Consider the following 24,855-nt stretch of genomic DNA (forward strand, 5'->3'; position numbering starts at 1 on the left):
ATTTCCAATTTTTTAATATTATTCGTGTAGAATGCAGTACTTATATTAAGGATGAGTTAATTAAAATTTCCTTGCAGAAAACAAATAAAGCGATTAAATGAAAAACGTGTACAGTTTGTTTAAATACACTATTATTTGCACGAGTAAGCAAAATTATTTCTTTATAATGACTTATTATGGCTTTCATCTATTTAGATTTTTGCTGTATTCTGATAGTAAGGTTTCGAACTTAAGCTTGATTCTTAATAATTGTATTTAATGAGATTATGTATAAGGTTTTAAGTAAATATCCTATCATCTTCAATATTCAATGATAACGGAAGATATTTGCCCACGTTATTTTTTAAAAATATCAGGTTTATTTTTTTATGACAGTGTCTCTTTAATTAAAGTTTTTAAGCATACACCTTCAATATACAATGATCTCTTACGTAGCACGTATTCACGCTCCAAAATAGCAGAAATATTTCAAACTAAATTTTACTACTAAAGTAGATCCTCAATTTATTGGTAATGGTACAACCGGGCTCCAAACCGCATGAAGGCTACTGATCAATGAAAAATAAAAAAAAATGGTAAAAGCTCATTTACTGACATTTGAAGGGAGGATTGTTGATCCAAGTAGGATTTTGTAGCTAGAGATTGTTTTCATTTACGTTGCAAAATTTTCAAAATTGGTGGTTTTCAGATTATAGGGTGCATGCATGAATGGCTTGCCCTTTTTCATGACCCAAATCCTCAGGAAAATGTCAAAGGCTCTTCTGAGTAAGACTGAATATTAAAAAAAAAGAAACAGTTTCAGTCTGCGGCAGAATTACAGACAGCCATCATGGTTGATACTTGGCATAATATTGATGCTATTGTCCTTCTGGGATTAGTAAAGTGTTAGCAGATCCTATATTTTCAGTCGTAAAAAAATATGACAGATATATTGGAAGTGACTTCATTTCTATGGGATACTTTTTTCCTCAACTTTTACTTATTGAATGTTTTTCCTGTTCAGGAGGAGTAGGAAATCTGTCAATCCTTGAAAATATGTGTTTAGATATAAACTTTACTTCATTTTATAAATTTGGATTCCATTAGTTTTCTTGACTTATCGTTGAGTCTAAAAATCAAGATGGCTTTATTTAAGTGGACTACACAGAATTTTACTACAGACGGATCTTTTGCTGCACGTGAAAAAAGTTCGAATGAATCATGCGATACGAATTCTGCACCCGGCTATCACAGACCACAGTGCTGATGCAAAATATCATCAGTGGTAGACGGATCATGGGTTAGAGTCCGCTTGACATCAGGCTAACCCTGGGCGGTTTTCGTGGTTTTCCTCTCCATGCAAATGTGGGTTAGTTCCATCTAAAAAGTCCTCCACCAAGGTAAATTTCTCCGAATACCTGATACAGGAGTTTCCTTGTCTTCTGGATTGGGTTCAAATTTACAAGGCTACTGAGTTGAAGATTAGTAGTCGTAAACCCAAACATTTGGGTCCGCTGTACAATGACGATTATAAGGTAAAATAGAATAAATCGGACTTACTTTTGCTTGTACTTCATTACTTCTGAAAATTGGTATTTTTGCTTGTGTATTTGTAATTAGTTTAAGGGAAAAGTATCGTTATTTATAATGAAAGTTTTAAAAGGAACTGTCACTTTTTCTTACTCATACCTTTTATAGATTTTTTTACTGCAATTTTCTTCAAACTTTTTTAAATCGATTATATTAATATTGTATTATTTAAATTTAGTTAAGTATCTTTGAAAGTATTTGCGAAATACAAAATTTGAGTAAAATCTGTCGCATAGTTCCTGAGAAATTGGATTTTAAATACGCGACTTCTTTAAAAATTAATTTCCCAGGAACTGCTTGACCGATTTCGCTCAATTTTTGTATTTTTCCATGTAAATTTACATACTTTAAAATAGCATAAAAAATTACTCTCCTTACAATTCAACATTTCTTGACTAATATCAAATAAAATAATAAAGAATAATAAATATTTACTAAAATTTATTTTTTGGGTGCAATTATCTTAGAATAAACGAATTTTATAATTGTGTGCAAAACTTTTTCGATTCGCTTAAAAATTTCTCGAGATATGGCGAAATACATTAAAAGAAAAATTAACATTAAGAGGTCAGAACATTGGATCACTCTCCCTATCAAGGTATGGGGACCATATTTCCCAAATTGCTGCTACCCCCTATATTTTGGGGGTGGGAAATTCGATTGCATTGAAAAAAAAAGGTATTTTTATTCAGAGAAAGTAAGTTTTTGAGTCCGATTTCGTAACTTAAAATATCGTTTGTACTAATTAACTAGCATACTTAAGGTCACTTTTTTGAACCATTAAGATTGAGTGCTAAAAGGTGAATATCTGAATAATAGATCAAAAGTTATTCAGGGTGGTCCGTTTTTTATTTTGCGCTATCTACACAAATTATACCAGCTTATCGGGTTAAATTTTATTTTAATAAAGATCAATCCAACAGATTATATCAAAATTTGTAATGTTCTTGCTTATTTCGTGTATTTTAGAGCCACAGTAAATTGTTATAATTTTATTTTTAACAGCCAAGCAGTTTAGATTTCTAACTGCAAGATTAAAAGATTTTTATTATGAATTTGAACTAAAGTAAAAAAGTCTAGCAAGTCCTGCAAACTCGGTTTTGAATAATATGAGATTGCTTTTATCGAATAATACTAGATTAAGTGGAAATATATACGCGTAAAATTAAAAGATTTTTAAACTTATCATTAAGCATGTTTTTACTTTTAACGTCTCAGTTTCCAAACTAAATTTGATACAGGGTTAAAACAGCAATTGTTATATATTTCTAAATATCTATCACGCATTTTTAAAAGAGCTGCACCGCTTTAAAGTTTAGCAAAATAAGGATTTTCTCTGGAGTATCTAAAATCATTAAAAGACTTAGTTTACTTTTAGAACGTAAATTTAGCTATGAAACAGCGCTTTGAAAATAGTTCTTAGTATACATGACTGGCATTATCTTTGAGATAAGCTGAATTAAATTATGTAAATATGTTGCTTTCTCGTACAGTATCCTGAAATCTAAAGATTAGCTTGATCAATGTTTCGTATACAAGATTATCTTGTTTGTTAGATACATTAAAAATTTCTCTGTAGTTAAGACGTTTAAAATGTTAACGCCTGATTTGAAGGGAAAAAAGACTTTTGCTCAAATAAATCATGGTTAGTTAAAAGCTATTTATTTCTTTCCAAAATGCACTTAATTTTATAAAGTTTCTTCTCTGGTTTGCTGCATTTTGTTATGTTTAATTGCAAAATTAATTTACTTCTTTTACAATAATGCTTCCATTAAATATTTAGGGGGGATTTTTTATGATGTTTTTTTAGTAATTGCTAAGTTTGATTCAAAAATTTAAAATTATTAATTCAGATCTGTAACCTAAATCACACGCACATAGAGAGAGAGAGAGAGAGAGAGAAAGAGAGAGAGAGAGAGAGAGAGAGAGAGGGAGAGAGAGAAAAAAGAAAAATACTTTAAAATAAATCAGCCTTTAGTATTCAAACAGTTTTGCTTGTAATTATTAAAATAAGAATCGTAAAAATAAGTCGTAAGTAAAAATTAATTTGCAGAGCGTCTTTATTGAATTGAATGAAAAATAATGATGGGGAGAATTTAAAATAGAAATATAGCAAATATTACTGGCAATTTTGTTTTGCTTTAAAAACACTAAAGATTTGGACGAAATATTAAAGATCAATATTTTAAAATAATTAACTAGATAAATCCGTACAATAATTAATTATTCTGTCCTTCCAAATAAAAATAAAGTTTACAGTTAAGAACACTTCTTTACTTTCATGGGTTTGAAATCTTATACAACTGGCATGATTAAAAACTTTAACACACACACATATATATATACGGTTTTGTAACCATTTTCAGTTGGGGTTGTTCCAAAACCGTAAAAAATAAATTTAAATGGACATTGAAGTTACGTTTTGCTAGGCTTTACCATAGGTAATGGACATTAAAGTTAGGTTGTTGTTGAATTGTGTCTTGTCAAGTAAACCATGGATTAGGGCTTAGTAAATTATCGCGTGTTGCCATCTATCGTAAGAGATGGGAAGTAGTAGACTTTTCCTGTAAAGTTCTGTGTTGCTGTCATTTATTTGAGAATGAGAGCTTCATATTCCAACAGTCCAGGGTCACTAACTGAGAAGTGCAAGACACTGAAATTCCTCATATGTTTAAGAAATGCTTTAATAAATATTGTGTTGTCAAAGCTGGGATTCCAACCCCTTTTCAGCCAGTCATGTGATTGACGGATTTGCCCTCTCATCTAAAGTATATACCATGGTTAAGTGGCTTCATAATTTGTTCACCACAATCTGTTTACTATAAGATCATTAGGCATCCGTTGATTTGTTAGACATTCGATGATGGAAAGTAGAAGCAGGAATTCGTAATTCTTATCACATGCCTTAGCTTCTAGCTTTCGAAGAACATGTGCTCGATTCTCATTGGCATCGATGAAATCCTGGCTGTTTAAATTAATGATTTTTATCACAGTTAAGTTTAAATATAAGCTTTTTCGTTCTTATTTGGTTGGTATGGTTAAGTATGGTTAAAATATCGGTCAAATGAATTGTAATTTAACCAATTTTCTGAGAAATTTCTAACAGAGTCCCAAAAAATGTTTTTTTTTTAGTTTTAAATGTTTCCCTAATATTGATCTATTAAGCACCACATTTTCACATAATTATGGGTCTTAAAATAGATAGTTTTACAATAGTTCTTGAAACAGGAATAATAATATTTCGCCCTACCTCAAATTGCCTATATTATCTCTTTTCTTCATATTTTATCTAATTGATTATTTAAAAAAAATTATTGGTGTAGTGTTTTAATATTTCCCACATTTCTAAAATATTTCCTGAAGCAAAATTTTTTTTTTTATCAATACCATTTTTCTATTTTGAAATACCCATCATTTTTTGTTCAATTTGATAAATGCCTTCTCCTAATTAATTTTTTTATTTAAGATGTATTTTTAGCAAATAGGAGCAAAACTGTTTGAATAATAAAGGCTGATAATAAGTTTTGAATTCTAAAGTATTTTTCACACTTTGTCTCTTTGTGAGTCAGGTTTCAGATCTGTACTAATAATTTAAAACTCTTGAATCAAACTCATCAGTTACTAAAAAAGCATTACCCTAGATATTTAAAGAAAGCATTATTTGATAAGTCACTGTTAGAATTTTTATTCTAAAATGGCTATTTTACTGTCACTTTAGAAGGAAAATTCTAACAGTGTATAAGCAACTGTAGTGAAATGGAAAAATACATGATGGCACGGAAGCATCCGATTTACTTTAAAAATTATTTTATATGCTTAATTGTTCTAAAGATTTATTAGAGACTTGCCAAATTAAGGTTATGAATTGTGCAATACCAGTAAAATTGAATTCGTTTAAAAGAGTTACGATTAAAGGTTAAAGAAATTGCTTTTCTTAAATATTTTAGATTATTTGCCTAAAAAATTCATTAAAAATAGATATTATGCAATGTATTAAAGTGATTGTGCTTACTTTTCTTTTTATCTTTCTTTAAAATAAAAATACATAAGCTTGTGCACCAAAAATGATAGTTTAGTAATACATAAAGTTAAGTTCAGAATCTGGAAGTATGTGTTTTTGAAATCAGAAATTTTGGTTTCCATACATGTCGAATCAACAATATTGTTTCGAAGAGAATACTATAGATAGGTTTTGTTTCTTTTTCCATTTTAAAAATAGAACCTGAAACAAGTCTGAATAATTTAGTATTTTTTGCGTATTTCTTTTAGCTTAAGAAATGCATTTTGAATAAAAATGTCAGCTACTTAAATATGAAAAGACATATATGATATATTTAAAATGTAATACCTTAAGATAAGCACAGATACATGCATTAATAAAACAGTCCAGGCTTCAACCGTAGGTCTAGTGTTTCAATGCTTACATCTATTTTTTTATTATTTGATCACACTGTTAGAAATTTCTCGGTAAATATGGTTAAATAGCAATTTATTTGTCATTTTACCATTTTCAACGAAAACAATCAAATAACCATAAAAAGATGATATTCAAACTATTAAGTGTGAGAAAAAAGCGTTTATTGATTTCTTCTTTCTATAGCTTAACCGCCAGAAATCTCCATGCCAACTAGGCTCACTTTATATAGCTACTTGGTTCTGTACAGCTGAGTACATATTATAGCTCTGAGGGCTAATTGGTCAATCTCATGATCAGCTGAATCCCAGCGGTGACACTGCAGTATTTCTCCCTTCAATACATGAGGAGTTTACAGTGTCCTACACTCTTCAATTTTTATCTCAGCAGTGGGAATACGAAACTATCGTTCACTCATAAATGGTGCAATATCAACAGAGCTCCAATGTTCAGTTAAGCTTAATTTTCATGGCTTTGAAAACAAAAAGTTGCAAACGGTTACAAAACTGTACTGTTTTGTATTCATGGTTTCTTAACCGTACCAGTTGCAAACGGTTTCAAAACTGTAAAGGTAAAAAATGTTCCTAACCATAACTTTATGGTTAATCGGATGGCCAGACAGCTGCCAGTAATTTTACCGTAATTTCAGAATGTAAATTCTAACAGTGCAAGTATAATGGCATGTATAATTGGCATAATCGAATGATCATGTAAACAAATATTTTAACTGTAATCTATTTATGATATCATTATTGCTATAATTTAAGAACTGTCTCATGAAAATTTTAAGTTCCTTACAATAAATAATTTTATACTGAAGTATAAGTCTGCAAATTCGCTGTAAAAATTGTAGTGGAACATATCTCCGAATTTTGTGCTAATCTACCCAAAGAATTGCGTACAGGAATACTTTTCTTCAAGTTTACATTATACTAAGCGTTCATATAATACGCTTTAAAGGTTGTAGTTAAATCTAAGCACCAATAATTGAGAATGCTTAGATTAAACTTATGTTCATTCATATCATTCGTGAATTATCTTCACCTCCGAAAACACTAATTTTTGTGTACTTAGGAATAGGCCAGGGGTGGCGAACCTTTATGCACCAACGTGCCATTTTTTTCAAAAAATTGTTTAATGAGGTCATAGACGTGCCGTCAAATCATTTTGACTTTATGATTATTGGGAAAATAATAATACTAAATACTATCAACTCAAAACTCTTTATTTACTATGAAAAAAAAAATATATTTTGCAATGTCTCAGTTGTACGCGTAATTCAACTTAAAGTAACATCAGTGTGACCTCTGTTGTTGCAGATTAGATGACAAATAACTTATATTAGGTTGTAAGATGTTAGTTTAAGCAGGACTGTTAAATTTGTTTTGCTAGTTATTTATTGTTAGCTTGTTTTTTATGGTTATTAATTGTTTTTTGGAATTAATTGTATATTTTTTTGTTAATAATTGTTTATTCGTTTTTGCTTTTTGTGAATTTCAATTTAATTGTTAATACACTTTATAGTAAACTTTGTGATCGGTAGTGTGCCCAGAATATTGTGTCACGTGCCATAAATGGCACGCGTGCCATTGGTTCGCCATCCCAGTAGATTGTTTAAAATCGAGTGGCACGAGTTTTTTTTTGTTTTTTTGCACAAATCTCTGCATCTACAAGAACAAAATTTTGCTGTAGCACAATGTATGTTTTAGTCGTGTAATAAGATGATTTATTCTAATTTTTAAATATTTTTCAATTGTGTTAAATAAATTTATAATTCTTCATTTCTATACATTTCTGTTCTGTTAAGTCTAATTCGAATTAGTCTGCTTTTAATCGTTTTCTTACATTGAGCGGACAGTTTTCAAAGAGTAAAAGATTCACAAACACATCAAAAAAATTGTGTTGATTAATTTTCATCGTATACTGTGAATTTGTGTTTTAATCAAGTTGCATTTTGTTTAAAAATCAGAAATATGCAAATACCTTGTACGGCCATTGGTTTTTCTGCAGATACTGTTTGGAAGGATGGTGCATCTGCCGATACTTCACATTTATAAATTCCAGCTGTTAAGTCACTAATGTCTCGTATATATACAGAACCATCATTTGATCTTCCAATCTAAAGAAATTAAAAAAAAAATCTATTAAAAAATAATACATTCTTTCGAGAAACTGATGCATTAGAACTATGAGTAACATTAGGATATTTACATACATACATTTAAACTCATTATAGGAAATAATTAAAATTAGCATAAGTGAAACGAATATAAAATTTTATTTGCTTTCAATTTATTATATATATGTGTATCGAGAAATTCCATTGTAGTAGACTGAAATTAATATTAAAAAAAAACCCTATTTTTTTAAAAATATATAAGAAAAAAATAAATTTAAGCATTGCTACATTTAGTATGGGACTCAAGAAACCAAAAAAGTGTATTTATAATTAGTAAAAGAAATTCGCGAAATTTTGAAGGCTGAAAAGATGCTGTCGTAATAAACTAACAGAAATGACCTTCTTTAGATACTTTTATATATAAGTTTCTTACTAATAAAATAATGGATATTTCATTCCAAAAATTACGTATTTCTTTTAATATCAATTTAATAATTCCAAAGTATAAATTTAACTGATGCCACAAAGTAAATAAAAGAGAATTCTTATCTGTAACAGAGAAAATATCTGGAAAAATGATTAAATTTTAGCCTATTTTTCAGTAAATATTAAAATTGATATAGAATAAATATTACAACTGATGTAGTGATTAACTGGCCAATAATACTTTTCGTTCAAGAATAATTATCTTGTTGAGATCTGACGACTTCTGCAAGTCTATTAGATTTTTTTTTATAAAATACAAAATACCAAAAATAACTTATATATGTGCATGCATATATATTTATAATATATATATATATATATATATATATATATATATATATATATATATATATATATATATATATATATATATATATATATATATATATATATATATATATATATATATATATATATATATATATATATATATATATATGTGTGTGTGTGTGTATTTATGTGTATTTCCTATAACTATTTCTGTATTCAAATATTCAGGTTTGGGCCTTATAGTACTTAAAGTTTTGGACCTTATTATATAAAAGATGAATCAGTAACTATAGATTAGTGAATTGATTTTGTTTCTTCAGACTTCTTTTTCAGCAGATTTCATACTTGTCTTGGTTCAGCAAAGGCAGTTAATATCCTTAAGAGTCGTGTAAAATTCCAGTTTCTGGCTACCTGAAGGTCACGCCAAATTTACAACGCACATATGTTGATTTCTTTAGGTACTGTTTATTAGTATGTATTTAAAAAAAGTGCGTAAAAGTTTTTACGTAAAGAATATATCTTCAAAACTTAACAAGTCGAGTATCCAACTTCCGCCTGACTTTGAAGTTAGGTAGTTTAATTTACAATTTTTGAAAACCACCAAGGTTACTAATTCTGCCATGCAATTGAGAAACCAACGTAAGCGACAAAAAATTCAAAATTGAGATTTTTATATATTAGGCATCTATGTATACTAAGCCACATATTGCAAAAAAAATTAAAAGTAATTTTATTTTATCAGTTTTCTGAAACTCGATTTTAGCGTTCTTAGCAATAGAAGGAAAATAGTTGTCCTACCTCTTTTCTTGGAATCAATCGTGAAGCACGTAAGTTTTTTTTTAATTGCATGGCAGAATTGTTATAGGATAGCTTTAATTTGATTTTTTAGTTAAGTTACTTATACGAATTTGAATTTTTTTATATTTGCAAAGTTAACTAGAGCAGCCGATAACATCTGCCTAATTTCATAATTAGACTGAATCTGATTAAAAATCAATTTTTAAAAAAGTAAAGTCAGATAAATTTTTTTTATTTATTCATTTTAAACTTCGTTAATTTAAGTTTTTTTTTGCATGTTTTGTTTTCAAAACGCTACGAGCCATTTCTATTTTTAATATTTCCATTAATTATAACTTAAGAAGTAGTAATTTAAAAACAATTATATTGTTTTCAACAATAAATAACTACACATTTAAAGAGAAAATCAGGCAAAAGAAACACTGTTTTGTTGAATTTATTTAGTATAGTAAGGCAGTCCACTTAGTCTGGCTGTTAAGGGTATTATTGTTTAAAATATTTTTCTGAAATTGGTTTTGTTCCAACAGCTAGAGATTTTTTTTATTTCTTATAAATGGCCTTTTTAGTCTATTTTTATCGTTAAAAACGTTATATATGACAGGGGGTCGCGTAAACGTTGTGATTAGCTTTTAGAGGAGTTAGGGCACATCTACAGGATTTGAATTGCATTCGAACCCATGCCACCCAGAAATCTCGGTATGTACGGCTAGGGGCGTGGTTTACATGATATTTTATTTGATTATTGATTGACCTGGTTTATATAATATTTTTTGAGCGAATGATCATTTGAAATCTTGTCTGATTCTCACTGTTTTTTAGAGTCTTCATGCTCACGCTTTGTGACTTCAGCCTTATGCTCTGAGTATGAAGTGATTATCGAAAAACGTAAAATAACTTCAATTTGATGCAATTTTTTCCAATTTATTTCAAAAATATTAAATTAGTATTTTGAAATCTCATTTTTACAATTTCGAAGCATAAAATAGTTTTTGATTTATTAAAAATTTAATGAGAATGGCATTATCTTTATTTCACAACATGCCATAAAACTTGCCTAAATCCTTCCTTGATTTTAGTATTAGTCATTATCTAGATAATAGTCATTATTCTAAATATTAGTTCTTACTCTAATTAATTATTTTTTATTCTAAATATCTAGTTCTTATTCTAAATAATTAGTCAGTAGTCTAAAATAATTAGTAATTATTTTACTCAGTCATTATCTAGTTCAATGGTCAATAAAAAATATGTGATAAAGCTGTTGATTTCTAAATGAAATAGTACCTTAAAAATATATATAATGTATCCATAGAAGTTCGGATAGATTTTGTTTGATCTACTTTATTTGCCATATTGAATTTAAACGTTTGAAAGTTTTATTTGATTAAAATAGAATTAAAAAACCCAGGTATTCAATGTCAGAGGAATTTCACATCGAGTGGAAGAAAGAGTGAAACCTTACTTTTGCTTCTTGGCAAGATATTTTGGCGATGAAAAGGCTTTATTTGAAGTCTGTTTTAGAAAGACGCATTCCGTATCTCATTTAATACAAATGAATTGCAAGCTTGGAGGACAAAAAATTGGTCATTGGAAAAAAATCATGAAAAGTATAACTTAATATCGTGTAACTCCACAGTTTGATTTGTTAACAGCCTAGATTCAGCTAAAAAGTGAGCTACAAAACTTTGCAGATACGTCTCATTCATGCTTTATCATCAATGCCAGCATTTGCAACGTACCAACATGTGCCACAGATTAAGTTTGATGGTCAGGTCAAGTGATTTTGCAAGCCAATCAGGATGTGTGTGTGGAAGTTCTTGAAACCAATCACATATATTGTTCCGGCCCGATGAACTAGAATGTCTTGAAAAACAGTGTCTAAAAGAGAACACCTGATTATGAAAATTTTAAATTTTCATGATAAGAGTTACCATGAAGCATTGCAAGAAATGGATACTCAAACTTCATGAAATTTTCTTCGTTTTGACGAATTAGTTTTTTGGTATACGCTCCGAGTAAAAAGTTCGTGAAATTAACGAAATAACTGTCATCACTTCTTTGAAGAAACAAATTTCGTCACTATTAAAGAAATGTTTCTTTATTTTACTTTTTGTATTTCTAATTTTTTCAACAAAAAAAAAAAATTCAATTTTTTTAAAGAAAAAAGAAAAGAATCGTAACTCCTAATGTATCTAACTTTTCTAATAATCATGGGCGCCATATAGGCAGATCAATGTCATCTAAACAACACAAAAACAGAGAGATAAATTACACCCATGGCCGAAGCGGGATTCGAATCCGTGATTTCTTCCTCCACCATTCAGGTGGTCGACTCGTTCCGGCACTTTAATTTCTATCGTATAGTTTTTATTCCAGTTTAGTCATTCTAGTTAATAATTTCCCACAATGATGAGGTTTCGAGCTGGGGAAATATTTTCGTCACAAATTTGAGAATTTTCGTTTTGTCGCAAGTAACATGATTTCGTGACGAAATAATTCTCGTCAAAAGTGAGAATTTTATTTCTGAAACAGTGAGTGTGTTCTATCCAAAATAACAAAACACTCCTAAGAGACTCACGGTATTAAACTTTGCTTTTCATGTTTTATATAGGAGTCCTTATATTTTGTTTAGTGAGATTATAAACAAATAATCTAAATTAATTATTTATTTTGTATGAAAACTAAATAATATGCAAATTTGATATTTCCAAAAGATCCAATGCATCAGTTGACCTTTTTTCAGAAAACAAAATATTCAATCCAAAGAATTGTATTTAAAAGTAATTTTTCCAGGAATGACAGAAATCTCAAACCTAAAAAATAAAATAACGATCAATAATATTTTTTTCGCAATTTTTCCTGATTAAGGTATTTTCTAGTCAATGTGTATCAAAGAATTTAATGGAAATTAACTAAGAAAAATTGAGAAAAGAAAAAAGATGAAAGTTTTTATACATTTAGATATTTTGCACAAAAATGCCTTTATTTGAAACATAACAAAAATGTTGAAGAATAATCGCTTATCTCCATCGAAAATTCTTTTTCGACTTCATCATAAATCACAAAACATCAAGCTGTCTTAGCGTACGGATTATTTTGTTTTCGAGGGCATAAAAAATTCAGTTAGCTTAAAACAAGGTAATCTTTTCTGCGGTTAGCTTTAAAAATCTTTATTTTATTTTTAAAAATGTAATTCTTCATGTTTTATCCTTTTTTTTTCAGCTTAATTTTAATTCAATTTTTGTTTTTATCGCTTAAAATGTTTGTTTTACGTACAGCGGATGGAAGGAAAAAAATAACACAGATAAAATGGTAATGAGATTTGATTGTTAAAAAAACTTTGATTTGCTTAAAAAGATTGAATTAAAATGTTTTTTTCTTTAATTCTTTGACAATTTTCTAAAAAGCGTAGGTGTCTTAGAGAATAAAAAAAAATGTTGAATTTGTTTTGATTCACAAGTTCTTCTTTATATTTTAAAATTGAAATTAACAAAAAAATTGTTAAAGATTGAACAAGCAACAATTTTATTTTATTTTTTTAATAAAATTATTAGTTATTGTAAACAAAACGCAATGTTGTTCAACGTTTAATTGAATTTAACATATAGAAATTACAATTAATTTTCAAGAAACAAAAATGGCATTCCGATAAGAGTAGAACGTCTTTTATTTCTGTCACTTTTGTATGGTGTTCTGCAATGGCTACCTTTAATATAAATTTTCAAATTCCTTTTAAAAAACGATGTTAAGAAGTATACATTTACGAGGCAGCAGATAATGATTCAAATAAGGAAGCACGAAAACTCTATCAAAATAAAGCAAATCTTTATTTAAAATATCCAAGCTAGTTTGATTACCTAATGAAACCTATGGGTGTCTCTAGTAATCGCTTTTTAACACCTTTTCGTTTCCTCCGGCTATCAAACAGTCTCTGATATTTTCAGTATTTCCTTCCTTAATAGTGTTTCGTTACATTTAGATTGCATTTTCGATTTTTCGTCCTTTAAATATTAATATAAGACCTCTAAGGTGTATATTATTTAAACTTCATGCTTGGCAGGGATTTAAAAAAAAAATTCGATTTAACGTGATCACAAATAAACTCCTTGAATTATGTGTGTGAAACTGAGACAAATAAATTGTATTTCTCAATTGTTGATTATACTCCAAAAGTTATAAGGGGAAATATTGAATAGAGTAAGTCACAAAAGATAGTATACATCTGTCTAGTGATAACGGCATTTTTACTAGAAAATTTAATATTCACAATAATTAAGAAGTTTGTGATCAAAGCTTTTAGTCTCAAAAGTGTTGAGAAAAATGTTTTAAAGAAGGGTAAGGAGCATCATAAGTGTTTTATTACCGGCATCAAACAACAGACACAATTCTGAGTTTATTACTACGAATCGACTCCGCAGCCTTATAATTTTGTACCCAACGCAGAAAACAAGGGAACTCCTGGATCAAGTATTGGGACAAACAAGCCTTCGTGGAGGACTTTTGAGGGAACTAACCCGAATTTGCGTTACATGGACAGGAAAATCGCGAAAAACTCCGGTTAGTCGGACGGCAAGGGGATTCTAACACATGATTCGTCTATCACTGAGGATATTTGACGTCACCACTGTGCTTTGTGCAGATTTCGTATCAATAAGCTACAGCCGGAATTCGAAACTGGGTAACCTTAATGGGAGGCTAGAGCTCAATTTCATATCACTCTAGTAATGGGGCATTATTTCGACGAGTATGTGAAATCTGCAACGGATCTCACGACAGAACTTGCCTGTCCTTTTGTTGCAGCAAAAGAAAAAACAATTAGTATGTTCAACTGTGTCCAACAATCAAAGATCCGTTTTGGTGTGCGGCATAGCATCTTATAGTGCAATCTTAGAGCTTCTGTTTAACATTATAGACTGCTGAAATTTTAAAGAAATTTATACTTTAATTAAGGTTTCCAATTTTAATTAAGGTTTTTAATTAATCACATTGAGCCCTTTCAGATCTTTTATTCGCAACTCTCAATCCTATGATATTGCTTATCTAACTTAAAAAATTATCTCAACATTTTTCATCTATCTCCTGAATGTTATTCAGTTTAATTCAAAGTTATCACATGCTATAATTTGTGGAAACAGTTACTTGCTTGATTACTTTTTAACACTTTAGGAACTTCATAGATCAGTTTTTAATGGTCAGATCGAATTTCCTTGTTAGTATGGGATTGGTCTTGAGGGTCGGGATTTTAAAATCATCAAAGCATTTTCGTCAATCTCTTGTTTTAAAAAAAGTTTACTAAATTCAGGTGCAGAATACTTCAAAACTAACCTTTTGTCTCAGTGAGAATGAAACTTATAGTGCTAATAAAATTTAAACAGCTACCAAAACATTTAGTACAACAATCGTTAAGCGCATTTTCGGAGGATGTTTTAGTCCAATAGTTGCATTTAATAACTATGTAACCGACTATTCGAATGAAAGAAAAATGGAAGGAGATAGAAATGTACAATTTATTGCACCCTGTTTTTTAAACCATGATTTATTCTCTTCAAATTTCAAAATTAGTCACAAACCTCGACAATAGACGGCACTGCGGATAGAAGAAATATCTTTTCTGTTCCATATCAGATTAATCTAAATGATATATTTATTTGCGCAAACTGAAATGGTGTTGCAAACAGTAGTTAGCTTGATATTCTTATTTCGTAGTTTTCTCAATTAGGAGTGCCATCAATAGATAAACTTTTTATATAATTTTGAGAAAAATATTTAGTTTTTCCAAGAAGAATGCAGCAAGCTGTACATATCCATCTTTTTTTGCTTTAAATTAATTTTTAAAATCGTCGGTTAGTTTTGGGAAACTTATAATTAATACCTTATAATAAAGTTTCTGAGACTGATTTTTTTTTAGTTGAGAATTTTAAGATTTTAATTTTTGTTCAGAAATATATATATTTTTTATACGCTGAACATTTTCTGTAAATGAATCGAAAAATTCAAAGGGTTCTTTTTGGCAACACCGGCCAAAAAAAAATCATTTAAAAAAAAAAAAAATATCGATAAGTATCGATAAATATCGAAAAAATATTGATCCGTTGATAGATCTTTTTCAACCTAATAAGCATTCATACGATATTAAAAGATCTTTGTTCTCTCTGCTATAAAAACTATCATTAAAAATATAGAAACTGTAATCTTATATATATATATATATATATATATATATATATATATATATATATATATATTATAGCTGCTGTTAAGCTAGGAGATAGGAGATTTTACATTTGACTTCTACTCTCAGTTATATAGTCGGTACAGACTTTGGATTGAAATAAATGATATAAAATGACTTTGTGACTTTACAGGGAGTGGAAATGATGTTTCAAAAGGAATACAGTGGTGATGCATACTAACTTTACAACTCACTGTATATTTTCCCGAGCAGCTGTAATTGAAATTACATTTCACCTAAAGGAAACATAGTTTTGGCAGCAACAAAGCATTATAGCTGCCACATTCCTGAACTCTTGCTTTAAAATGCAAATGTTTGCGCATGTTTGTAAATAAAGGTTATAATTAATACTTTGATAAGTATTTTTTGATTTGTCCTTATCATTTTTTAAGTTTAAGCATAGAGGAAAGCGGGAACATTTTATCTAAAATTATTTCAAATTTTTACTGAAAGTTGATATTTAAATATATGTTAAATAAGTGTATATTCCAGATACTATTGTGATTTTAATTCAGCATACATGTATTCACCACTAGTAAATGTAGAGAATTGCATTTAACCATTGGATTTAAATTTAATTTCTAAAAACTGATGTTTTTCTTTTATCCTGTTGTTATATGCAATTTTTTTCCTACACTGTGTAATATTTGTGCTGTTGCATTTCTACCACCACAACCAAATTTAAAAATAAAAATAAATATCTGAAATTTGAAATTTCTTTCTTTCGGATGAATTACTTGCAGATGGGGTATAGTGAAACATATTTTATTTTCGTCGAGAAAATGTATATACATAAAAAAAGATATTACTGATTGCTACCGAGTTGAAAACCGACATACTTGCGTTTTTATGTATTTTTTATTTCATGTATTTTTACTTCCGATTTTTTTTAAAAACTCCTATGCTAATATCGCGTTTACGAAATGAAAGATTTATGAGAAGACCTGCATAAATATGTAATGATGCAATAGTGTATATTTGAAGAAAATCGAAGTAGTCTCGGATTATTAGTAATGTTCCATTGTGTTGAAGACTACGAGGTAATAGAAAATGTTGCTAGATCTTAAATTTTTATAATTTTTCAAGTATAAAGATATTTTTACGAAACTAATAAAAATTTGCTTAGATGCGAGGAAATATTAAACTAAAAAAGTGCATTAATTTAAATTTTTTTGCATGCAAAATTGTAAATAAGTAAGGAGTAGAAGATTTTATTTCATTGAACTCCTTCTTCTGTACACGTTATTGTTCGCTAATTAATAATTAAGTGCGAAAAAAGCAAAAATGCTATTAAAATCTGTCGAATTTCTAGTTAGGAAGATTGAATGACAAGTAATAAATCCAGTTTGATTGTCCGATGAAACTTGTAAATACTTTTCAACCCTTCGTTTTCCGTTGGCAAATAAACAGATTTTGATATTCTCAGTCTCGAATTTTTTGGTAGCGATTCGTTAGATTTTAATAGCGCTTTAATTTTTTTCTTGGTTAAATATGAATTTGTGACCCTGAAATTTATATATTTAAAATTCTTTTTCTCGACAAGGACTCTAAAACTATTCATTAAAGGTGGTTATTAAGGGACATGCTGTATTTTAGAAAATTTTGTATAACTAATATGTTTGTGACAAATTTCTGACAAATTTCTTCAAATTTAATAAATAAAAATTATTTAATGAATCTTCTATAAAACAGAATATAAAAATAATAGAAAAAAGTATTAATAAATATTGTTTTTTCAAGAGGAGAAACTTATGAAAATGTTTGTCCTCCTAATAATAATTTGAAGAAAGCAGAATCGGGAAAAGCATTCAGTTTACTGCGTGCTAAGAGTCATGTGAGTTTTACTTATAGAAAATAGTTTAATTTTAACAGTGTTTTGTTACCAGATTTTGCATTAACCAATACAATTATTTTTTAGCCCTTTGACGCAGAATTTTTATTATGCATATTTCTTATACTTTTTAATTTTTTTGGTGTCCATTTTGGTCACAATAAGTGAAAAATATTATATTTAACATTTTAATAAATTGTGGTTATGAGTATGAAATAACTGCGATATCATTTTCTTTGTTGAAGGTAAAATCTTCCAAACATGGCTTCCTTTCAGACATTAATTTTTCCAAATTGCACTTATTTGCAGTTATTTAGATCTAAGAGAAACAGTAATTGATCCTTAAAATTTCAATAATTTACTAAATCAATTATTAATAAGTGTTTAATATGAATAAACAAAAATTCCAACTACTTTTCTTTAATTTTATATTTTAGTACAAATATAATTCTGATAATCTAATAGATTTTTTAGCAACTACTAGACTCTTTTTCTTATGATAATAATAATACTAAAATATATTTTTGCTTGTAATTAGAGCGTCAGATAAGAATATGAGAAGGGAACACTGGCGTTCCCTTTTCGTCAAAAGGATAATGAATCAGTTTGTCAGGTTTTTAAAAATGAAAAGATAAATTTATAATTCGTATAGTTAAAAATATTACCCTTATATCCATACCTTCATAAAAGAAAAAAACTTCAGTTTTGAGAAAAAGGAAAAAAAACACGTATTTGGTTTTCTTTACACATCTTTAGAGATTCTTTCCCTTCGCTATACAGCACTTTAAAAAATTTACTCTCAAATTACGAAACAATTTTTCGTTTTTGACGACACCGTTAACTGAGAAATCCTGTAAGCTAACATTTCGTCAAATTTAGGAAATTGCTATCTTCACTTGTCTAGCAAGTTGAGTGCCACACGTGTTCTTAAGGAAATCCCCGTCAAGAAACATACGCCACTTAAAAGCTCTCCTATTGTGGTAAAGTAATCGAATCGCACAGCTTACAAATTGAAATAAATTAAAAATTGATTTGTAGTAAATTAAAACTAGTTAAATTTTAGATATATTTTCAGTACTAGGTTATAGTACACGGTTTAGTATTTTTAGTACTAAAAGTTTTCCTGGCATAAGTACAAATGATAAATGTGACTGAAGTATAAATAATACATGTGACTGAAGTATAAATAAATAAAATATAATGGATTGAGTTCATACAATAATGCATTAGTTTATACAGGATAACAGTAATTGAACTATGTGAAATAAAACCATCGCAACTTCTGAATGGTTTCTGTGATGAATTTCAAACTTCGTGGATGACTGCAGTGCATGATGGGAATTAGTATGCAAATGCGCACACAACTTGTTGCCAGCCATTTTTGGGTAAAAATGTCACAGCACACAGTGTCGGAGCAAATATCGTTTGTGAAGCCTTAGTACGCGAGCAATAACAGCCTGATTGATGCAGTGATCGAGTACAAGCTGAAGACAGCCAGTCCAAGTGTGTTACAATCTAAAATTTGATTCTCAAGTTTGAGAGAACTGGTAGTGTTTGTGATGATAGTGCTGGTTATGTCGGTTGACAACCAAGTCTGAAAATGCCTGAAAACATTGAGAAGACATGCACTGCGTTTCAAACCAGTCCAAGGAAATCAATCATACGAGTTGCACAGCAGGTGGGAATCAACCGGGAGACCCTGCGACAAATTATTATTGAAGACCTGCATCTCTTCCCATACAAAATACAAATTATAAGACATTGAGCCCCATGGCCATGGAACAGCGATTGTGTTTCACCAATAGTATTGTAAAGATAATTGACCAACATGAATTTGATGGGAATAGGGTTTGGCTTAACTACGAAGTCCACTTTCATTTGGATGGGTTTGTAAATATAAGCAAAATTGGCGCATTTGAGGACTGAGAATCCGTATTTCGCGATCTAGAAGTCTCTCCACCCTCAATAAGTTACTGGAGGGTGTGCAATGTACAGTCACGGAATACTCGGTGCGATATTTGCTGACGGCATGGTGACTACTGAGTGATATGTGAAGGTTTTGGAAAATGATTTTATCCCCATTATACAAAGTACCCCTAATTTAGACAAGATGTGGTTCATACAAGACTGATCTCGACCCCATTGGACCAAGAGGGTGCTTCATGTCCTGGAGGAGCACATTAGGGACCAAATTCTGGCTCCATGGTGAGGGGTCACTGGAATGGGACTCACTTGGCAGTCTGAACACATGTGACTTATTTTTGGGGGCTATATTAAAGACAATGTGTAAAGAAATAAACACAAAACCTGAGCTGAAAACTGCCATTCAGAAGGTCATCGACAACATCGATGTTCCGACATTTCAGCGAGTCATGCAGAATTTTGTTTTTGTCTACACCACATCATTACCAATGATGGCAGGCATATGTAATATGTCATAACTTGAATCCGAATATCTGTAGCGACGTTTACATGTTGAATAAAGTTTGTGCACTCAGTTGCTTTTAAATAATTTACGTTTTGCCTCATATAGCTCAATAATTGTCACCCTGCAACATCACAAATATGGCATAGTACTTGGACTTATGTGTAAAAAATCTCGTTATAAATTTAAGCTTGCAACAATGTTTACTTTGATCTAATAGAAAAAATGACATCTTATAATATTTTTATCCCAGCTAGTAGAACAAGGTTGATTTAAATGTCAGAAACCATTTTTATTATGAAATACTAACAATGTTTATAATTGGGGAGCAAATAAACCACGCAAGCTTGAAACAATGTTAAAATTAACCATACTAGTTCACGCATAATGTGATTCGCATAATGCTTACAGAAATAATCTTTTTATATCGAGATTGAATGTACTTTCAAAATGAAATTAGTAAAACGTTTGTCGCAAGGTTGCCTGCCATCTGGGATAGTTCGAATATTAGTGAGAGATATATCCCTTGTTTTACTTTTTAAAAGTTATCAAAAAGTTGTGAAAAAATTTTTAAAGTCTAGAAAAACATAAAGTTTTAAATATTATGTTTTGTGAAATAGATCTAAAACTCTTACTACTTAGTATAATTCATCTTTTGCTGCATTTGAACCTTAAACTTATTTGGACATATAATTATAAATTTAGCAACCAAACCATACGTAACTTATTAATTTAGTATCTGACAAATTTGTAAAGTTTTCTAAATTAAATTGATAATGTCGAGTCCGAAGAGATGTATAATATGTCTCGTTAACAAAACTGTGCTACCTGAGCTCTTGATGTATATAGCTATACCGGGTCATCTATTTAATGCTTAGTAAATCCTATTATGCGTATTTGTAATTCACGTTTGTTATAGAAGCAAATGTAAGATAAGATATGGAAGTAACCAAGCATGGAATTCATGATATTGAAATATTAGAGGGAGGATTTAGTTCTGTCGTTAATAATCCAAATATTCAAATGCTTGATGTGGAATGATGTAATGTGTAAACGTAATCGTTTCGGAGATATTTAAATAATGAGTCATCATTAAGCGATTCTAACGCAAAATGTTATTCTTAAAGATATTTATTTTGATATGTTTGGAAGTTAACAAATATGTAGTTATCAGAATCTATGGAAAATTCTGACGATATAAAAGAAGTAATAATATAGGATTTTAAATTAATAAGAAATGGTTTCATACTTTTAATACTTATGTATGCATTGCTCTTAAAAAAAATTAAGACTTTAATAATACGTTAAACAGTGTTTTCTTTATCTGTTACTCGTATTTATTTTTTGAATTCTGTTTAAAAATGAAATAAAAGTATGCCCATTATTTTGCATCCATTACTTTTTTGTGCGGGGAAAAACATAAACGTAGGATTTGAAAGGAAGACAGGATTGAAAAAAAAACTTGTTGGACGTTTAGAGGAAAGTGTAAAGCATATATTAGAAACTCCTCGATGTTTCATCAGGTTATAAAACAGGTTTTTATGTTTTTCATCCGGTTTTCTGAATACTGTTTCGATAGATTTGAAAAATGCTATAATTTTCCTTCTCATTTAAATATAAAATTGCTTTATTTAAACTTCATTTTTGACATGGATTTCGAAAATATGTATTAGGAACGGTTATCGAGTTGTTGATTTCGGCATATTTAATATTAATTCACTAAACAATTATAATCATGGGTTAAATATTTAAAATAAATGTTGAATAGCGTAAATTGAAATTTTGATGTTGAGAGCTCAAAATAAGCGAACATTCAGAACAACATTTGACGCAATTATCTGATTTTCGCGTATTAATCGACTGTTACGGTTGAACTCCTTTCTAAATATGCTTATTAATAATTGCAGACGACATTTTAAGATACGAAATCAGACTTAAAGAGTATCTTCCATGAATAAGCATAGTTATTTTTTTGACGGATTATTGATTCTCAAAATATTGGGGTACCCGTAATTTAGAAAATGTAGTCCCAATAATTTAGGCAGATGAGCGGTCAAAAATTGATGCCTCTGCTTATGAAAAAAATATATAATAATAATTATATATTTTTTTTAATTTTTTGCTTTTTTCAACATATCTCCGGAACTAAAGAGTTGAAGCAACATTTCTTTGTACACAATTATAAAACATGTTTATCCAAAAATATTTCAACGTATAAGAAAAATTATATATTTTTTTATTTAAGTTCTTTTCGGTCGAAAAATTTGTATTGTAAGGCGTATAAACTTTTCAATCGATTGGATCTACGTAATTTTAAATGTCGAAGTTCAAAATTATAAAAGAAATAGGTTCTTTAGTTCTTGAGAGAAAAAAATTAGAAATACTTCTTCTTTGGAATTTTATTACTAAGAAACTATTTCACCCAATTTATTCGAATTTTATTTTGTATTTAAAATTACAGAGTTTAAAATGTTGTGTACTTTTCAGTAGTTCTATACCCTTCAGCTGAAAAATAACATAAAATTATAAATAGTTTTTAATATTTTTTTTAAATGATTTATCTTTGGATAAAATAATTTCATAAAGGTGTATAAAACTAATTTGATTCACTGAAAATTTTTTTTGAAGCAATGCAAAATATGAAACCAAAAAAAAAAAAAAAATTAAAGAATAAAAGATTTAAGCTTTCGACTACTTTTCTGACTAAACTGTCGAGACCATATTTTCCAGATTATAGCTATGCCCCATATCTCGATAGTCGAAAATCTAGAACCGTAAAAAAACTGTTAATTCTGGGAGAGGACTTTTTTGTCTGATTTCTGAACTTTAAATATCGTCTGCACTAATTTAATAGCACATTTAAGGTTAGGCCCTTGTCCCATTAAGATTTATTTGAGTAAGTGGACTATTTATTTTAGTATGTGAAAATCCTATTATTAGATTAAAAATTATTCAGGGTGTTGGCTTTTTATTTTGTACATTGTATGAATAACTATACATTATTAAATTTATTATTTGCGTATCTTAAAAGAGTTAAAAATTGACGTCTGTCAAAATAGTGTAAGAAAACGCAGTTGTAAGATAAGAATTTGAAATAACCAATCATGGAAATTAGGGATTGAAATATGCGAAGTGGAATTTATGTCTTTCATTTATAATGCAAATCTTCAAATGCTTCAAATGAAATAATGTAACGTGTGGATATAATCATTACGTATATATTTAATCAATGACTCATCATTAAGCAGTTCTAAATATTTGTTTTGAAACATTTATACTTTGGTAAATCTATTGCTGTCATAGATTATCAAGACAACGTAATAAAAGAAATGGTAGAATATGGTTTTGACCTTATTTGAGCAAAGAATTTGGGTGTTAGCGACACGCATCTAATATTTATTTGCTTTATTGAAACTCAAAAATAAATTCTCTAAATATTTCATGAGATTTGAATAGATTGTGCTTAATGAAAAGGGCTTTAAAGTGGTTAATAATTTCAAAGTCTTAATGTTTTCAAACTTTTTTAATATGGCATAAAAAGTTCTTTAGTGATCTTGCTTGGTTATTATTTCTTGCGCATGTTAGAAAAAAATGCACGCGTTTACGTAAATCAGATAAGTTTTTCTAAAAATGTTATCAGGTTTTCTTAGTTAAAAATAAAAATTAAATCCTTGTTAAGAAACACCTCTCTGGGCTATACAAAAAACTGATTTTTTTATTTTTACGTGATTAAAAAACATGAACTACTAAATTCATAAGTTAAAACTTGCACAAACGAAAAAAATACAGGTATTTAAAATCGAGGTAATTTAATAGATTTGATAAACAATTTGATAGCCAGTACGCATATATATGTAATTTTCCCTTGCGTACTGGGTGATTCTGTGAGGTGTTTGCAAACCAGGGTACCAGTAACCGCAAATGTTGTCGCGTGCCACTGCGGTCACCCTTCCAATATGAACTGTTGTTCATTTGCAATTAAATGAGTACTTTCAATTATCTAAATTATCATAATTTCATCTAATCCTTTTTAACAATTATTGCCCAAAATTGCATTACATGCACTCATATTTAGCCTTTTTTCTTAGTTTTATTAGCTGGCAATTAACATGTTCAGTTTAGCAACTCGTTTGCGAAATATGCAAATTGAGATGTAACTGCTGTTTCTATGTTTTTTTTAAATGTAACATTCGATATGCAATAATTAAATTAAATAAGCGAAAGTGTGCAAGAACGGCGAGTGTTGTAATAGGGAAGCACTCCCAGTGATGTACACTGCCATTGCCAAGCATGTGTTGCTATGCAATTTTGATTTCTATTGTCCTACAATTGTCATTCCTAGATGACCTACCTTCTATTTTCCTTCTATTTTTGCAGAATAATATATTCCATATCAAATTACGGTATAAAGTACAAGAACTTTAGGTGTTTTATCCGTAAAACTCATTTCACCATCAAATCCATTTCAACCGTAAAATATTATACCGTAAAAATTATGGCATATGAGATTTTTTTGTTCTGTACATGTTCCGGTAAAAGTGAATTTTACGGTAAATTGTAAGGGACTGATACTTTTTAATCCGGGAATTTTTTTAAACTGTAACCACTGTACTGAAACACCCTATATAGTTTCTTATAATGTTAAAAACATTTTTTCTTTTCTCTCAAAATATTACAGTTATATTTTCCTTAACTCAACATAATTTTTTTA

General features: G+C 29.1%; 1 protein-coding gene across 1 annotated transcript in view; it reads right to left on the minus strand.

Annotated features, from left to right (window-relative positions):
- The window catches only part of LOC107451041 (uncharacterized), a 266,235-nt gene that overhangs the window by 13,004 nt on the left and 228,376 nt on the right, over window positions 1–24,855 (minus strand). The window contains exon 3 of the mRNA XM_016067013.4: window positions 7,967–8,102. Coding sequence (XP_015922499.1) covers window positions 7,967–8,102 — 136 coding nt within the window. The remainder of the gene's footprint in view (window positions 1–7,966; window positions 8,103–24,855) is intronic.

This window comes from Parasteatoda tepidariorum, chromosome 11 (genome assembly GCF_982258835.1).
Source record: "Parasteatoda tepidariorum strain Cologne lab strain chromosome 11, Ptep-v5.0, whole genome shotgun sequence".
Classification (NCBI taxonomy): Eukaryota; Metazoa; Arthropoda; class Arachnida; order Araneae; family Theridiidae; genus Parasteatoda; species Parasteatoda tepidariorum.